Source organism: Clupea harengus, chromosome 12 (genome assembly GCF_900700415.2).
Source record: "Clupea harengus chromosome 12, Ch_v2.0.2, whole genome shotgun sequence".
Classification (NCBI taxonomy): domain Eukaryota; kingdom Metazoa; phylum Chordata; class Actinopteri; order Clupeiformes; family Clupeidae; genus Clupea; species Clupea harengus.
This window is the reverse complement of record NC_045163.1, coordinates 27,400,151-27,405,150: the sequence shown is the minus strand read 5'-3', so window position 1 is coordinate 27,405,150 and position 5,000 is coordinate 27,400,151. Positions and strand designations below refer to the sequence as shown.

Below are 5,000 nucleotides of genomic sequence, written 5' to 3'. Positions count from 1 at the left end.
TCTCATCTGTATCATCTATAATTGGGATTTCGAATTTAGTTATTAGAAAACCAGTCGGATGTCTAGTTTGACGGCGTAGATAGTGATAGAATCCCATAAACCAGCGCGAGACGAGTGGGAGAATATATATTTAAAAAAATCTCGTTGTCACCTGCTGTTTCGCCCTCCCTTACATTCGATAAGAATGCTGACTTAGCATATGACGTTTAACAGTTGCTGGATAATCAAGCCATGAATATTAGTTTCGTGGGGATACCAGACTCCTAGCCTATAGGCGTCGCGCGGGCAGCCGAGCAGACTAGCAAACCGACTGGCACGTGCTTAGTCTACATCACGTTTGCGCAGAGTGGAAGACCAGGCAGTTTTAAAATTCATCGTATGCTGCTCTATTGACCATTCATAAACCTATTATAATTGTTGTTTTGTTTATTTAATTGTATACTATATAATATTATATATAATATAATGCATACTATATTACGTAGATACATTTAGTTTTGAAGAGACTGAGAGACTGATAGGACTTGCTTTGCCTGTACTGTGTAGGTACTGTGAAGAAGACATGCCGGAGCAGAGCAATGACTACCGAGTGGTGGTGTTCGGCGCAGGGGGTGTGGGCAAGAGTTCCCTGGTGCTGCGCTTCGTCAAGGGGACCTTCCGCGAAAGCTACATCCCCACGGTGGAGGACACGTACCGGCAGGTGATCAGCTGCGACAAGAGCATCTGCACGCTGCAGATCACCGACACCACGGGCAGCCACCAGTTCCCCGCCATGCAGCGCCTGTCCATCTCCAAGGGCCACGCCTTCATCCTGGTCTACTCCATCACCAGCAAGCAGTCGCTGGAGGAGCTCAAGCCCATGTTCGAGCAGATCATCCAGATCAAGGGCGACATGGAGAACATTCCCATCATGCTGGTGGGGAACAAGTGCGACGAGACCGCGGGCCGAGAGGTGGAGACGCCCACGGGAGAGGCCATGTCCAAGAAGTGGAAGTGCGCCTTCATGGAGACCTCGGCCAAGACCAACCACAACGTCAAGGAGCTGTTCCAGGAGCTGCTCAACCTGGAGAAGCGACGGACTGTCAGCCTCCAGATCGACGGCAAGAAGAACAAGCAGCAGAAGAGGGCGGAGAAGCTAAAGGGGAAATGTGTGGTTATGTAGGGTTAGGGTAAGACGCCAGTGGACAGGGGATGGGTTGGACGGGGTAAGGGGGGGGGGGCGAATCTAACATACTCTCCTGCGCCCCCAAACAAGGACGTAGACTAGAATTCTTAGTGACGGTGGCAACATAAGACATACACACACACACACACACGCCCACGCACTCTTCATGATATATCTGTTTGTGCTTGAAGTTTACACGGGGAGGGTCGCTGGAGGAGGACATGCCACACTCGACCATGTAGTAGCTTTGCACGGAGACAAGGAAGTTGAGACATTCGTACGGTTCTGTCGGACTCACTTGTACAGTGCAAGACCAAACATCTACAGTGCTCCCCAATACTCCTCGAGCACTCTGAACCACTCACAAGAAGAAGCGTTGAGGAGCTCAATGTCCCCAGTCCCCGGCAGAAAGGGATTTAATATCACTGACTGTGCATTTGTACCAGTGGAAGGTCTCAACGCCCACCTTACTGCTCGGCAACCTACCCCCTTCATGACACGTCACACGTTTGGATGGCAGTAGGTGATATGGTGCATGGGATATTTGGCTGACTTTTAGAGGTAGCCTTAATCATTAGAAATGGTTGAACGTGTTTATTTTGGATTTGGACTGTTGTATGAATTACATACAAATGCCCCACGCAGAGCAGTGCTATACGAGCAATACTTGTGAATGTCCAGGGAATTAGATTAGTAAAGATCAGAGTAAACTACATGAGTTTTAGCTTTCCCCAAATGACCCCTAAAATGCTGTGTGCGTTGATTATAGTATTGTGATTATTTTGTATTTTATTTTTATATTTATTTGCCTAATGTAAAAGGCTATTTTTGGTCTACATTCAGAAATATATATATATATATATATATATATATATATATATATATGTAAACTAATTTATGAGGACTAACACGTCTGAAATGGTTTTGACTTTTAAGGGTGGTTAGCTGTTGAAATAGCTTATTTTCACCAGAATTACAACTCTAATGTCTTGCCCCTTTATGTTGTGTCAATGACAAAGAAAAAACTGGTAAAGAAATGTGGCAATACTAGCCTGATTGTGCCAGAAAGACTGGTTAGGCTTTGTTCTCCCAACCTAAGCTAACCGAACGCTTTCAATCTAAATAACCGAAACTATTTGAATCAATATATAAAAGTAACAGATTGCCTTGCAGTCAGTTCTTGTTTTGTATGACAGTGCTTTCTTCAGTGCACTGACGAGGAAGGAGTATTTGATAATGATGATTTCTAGAGATGGACTGAGTGATCTCACAGCAATTATGGTGCAGTGTTTCGAATATATATATATCTTTATTCATTTTTACACTCATGTCAAAATAGTTTTGGGAATGTGTGGAAGAAATATATGCTGTACGTGCAAGCTCGACCGTCCTGTGAACTTCTCATTGCACGTGCTGAAATAACGTATTTATATTTACCAATCATTTGGCTATTTATTGGTCATTTGGAAATGATTAGAATCTGCTATGTATCTGCATAAGCTAATGCTACCAGTCGTACTGATCAGCAGCAATTCTGCCTGTTCTAAAATTAGATGTAACTCTTCAGGGAGTGCTTGTATTTTTTGTTTGGCTCTTTTGATCACACTAGATTAAGTACATTTAACTTACAAATACTGTTACACAATGGCTCAAAGATCATACTTTGACGTCCTAAAACAAGCACACAGTCAATCTGATATTTTGAAAACTTTGTCATAGCAAAAAATATACACAATGTGAATACAAACATTTCTATAGGAAAGCTTCCTCATATACTGTATGTACTAATATCTAGTGTTCCTCGGACAAACATGTCCCGTTTCTCATATCCATTCCAAACAGACCTCTGTCATGTGTGCGCAATAGTAACATTTTCTTAACTTCCTTATTTATGTGCAAAACATTTCGTTTTATTTAGGAAATCTGTATTCATTGTGTAGTCATCTGTGTTTTACATATACATAAATGTTGACAAAACTGATGTTTATTTGAGAAATAGCTTGTACGCGTCTATTTTAGAACAATTACTTCGAAATACAACAGTAGATTCTACAGCTAGCTTGTATTGGCTACCCAGACGTAGGGGATTAGTAATGTCCACTGCTAAAATATATTAACCGTAACATTACTACCATAACGACAACTAACAAGTTGAAAGTACAGAATCAAAGTTTCATCTAAAGTATATGGTGTAGAGAATCAGAAGCCTGACTGTAGAGGCACAGTGCAGTAAACTGGACAGACGTATCACTGAGTAACAGACCAGTACCTGAGCAAGGGGCATGGGAGGGTGAGGAGAGGGGCGCAGAAAGCCTGTTTTTGTTTTTGTTTTTGTTTGTTAAAAGACCATGGGAGGGTGAGGAGAGGGGCGCAGAAAGCCTGTTTTTGTTTGTTAAAAGACCATGGGAGGGTGAGGAGAGGGGCGCAGAAAGCCTGTTTTTGTTTTTGTTTTTGTTTGTTAAAAGACCGTTGCTCAGTCTTTGTTTTGATGAAAATGCCTGCATAGACATCATGTGTGCCTACAAGTTTATACTGGATCTTCTTGTATATAAATATATAAATATATATATATATATATACTGAATCACAAGAAATAAAGAAAATGATGCATTTAACTTAACTGCCTTATTGCTGTGTAATAAGGCTGTAAAGGTTTTAAAGAGTTGTATGTGTGTGTGTGGAATATAGCCAAAGAATGACTTAAAGCTTGCTTAAAGAGTGAAAGTGACACGCATAAAAAGAGTCTAATCTTTAAGGTTTAGATCAAACCTGCCTGGTTTTAGATGCTGATTTTCACATTCCCGTAATGAGATTAGGCCATTATAATCGCAATCTGGCTCTAATCTTACAGAGCCTATAGAACTGGATAGAGGATCAAGTTTAATCCCTTTCTGCAAAGACTCTGGAAAGAGGCCTTGGTTGCATAAAGCAATATGGTTGAAATGATCCAATATCTTGTTGTTTTCTACCGTGTATTGGTATCGCCTGTCCAATCTCTTGATAGCACTGAACCATGACAGGGAGAGAGATTGCACTGTGGCTATGAACAGACGGGAGGACAAAGAAAAACCCTCTGCTTTCATTCGGTTCAGGATCAGTCAAGTTCAGGTGACTCTTCAGCACGCAGAAAAAGCCCTAACGTCCTCCAGCCCGCCTCCCCGGCTCCCCGCCTCCCCGCCTGTGTCCTCTGCTCTAACCCTAGATCAAACAGAGGAGCGTGCCTAATAGCCAAAGGAACCGGATGTGCTGATTTTGCTTGTGCATCCTCCCCAGTTTAAACACACAATTAATCATTTGACCTGTGGGAAAAGAGGGGGGGGGGAGAGTGAGAGAATGGGGGAGAGGGAGAGAGAGAGAGAGAGAGAGAGAGGGGGAGAGAGAGAGAGACAGAGGGAGAGAGAGAGGGAGAGAGAGAGGGAGAGAGAGAGGGAGAGAGGAAAGAGGAGAGCAGGGTGGTGGTAGGCATGGCGGCGGTGTTAAACATGACTGGAGAGGAGAGAGAGAGAGAGGGAGAGCGAGAGAGAGGGAGAGAGGGAGGGGAAGAGAGAGAGAGACAGAGGGAGAGAGAGAGGGAGAGAGAGAGGGAGAGAGGAAAGAGGAGAGCAGGGTGGTGGTTGGCATGGCGGTGGTGTTAAACATGACTGGAGAGGAGAGAGAGAGAGAGAGGGAGAGAGGGAGGGGGAGAGAGAGAGACAGAGGGAGAGGGAGATAGAGAGGGAGAGAGAGAGAGAGAAGAAAGAGGAGAGCAGGGTGGTGGTAGGCATGGCGGCGGTGTTAAACATGACTGGCTAATCAGGGAGTGGAGGATCATTAGCTTGGGCTCAAGTGGCTGAGA

The 5,000-nt window shown here is 43.8% G+C and overlaps 2 protein-coding genes across 2 annotated transcripts in view; one reads left to right on the top strand and one right to left on the bottom strand.

Moving 5' to 3' along the window:
* The window catches only part of syk (spleen tyrosine kinase), a 32,920-nt gene extending 32,412 nt beyond the window's left edge, over positions 1-508 (bottom strand). The window contains 1 exon segment of the mRNA XM_031577394.2: positions 1-508. This exon segment is cut by the window's left edge and continues 60 nt beyond it. The gene's annotated coding sequence lies outside the window, so the exon portion shown is untranslated.
* Positions 1-2,337, top strand: part of LOC105908456 (GTP-binding protein Di-Ras2) — a 3,219-nt gene extending 882 nt beyond the window's left edge. The window contains exon 2 of the mRNA XM_012836963.3: positions 547-2,337. Coding sequence (XP_012692417.1) covers positions 563-1,162 — 600 coding nt within the window. The 5' untranslated portion in view covers positions 547-562 and the 3' untranslated portion in view covers positions 1,163-2,337. The remainder of the gene's footprint in view (positions 1-546) is intronic.
* The last annotated feature ends 2,663 nt before the right edge of the window (positions 2,338-5,000 follow it).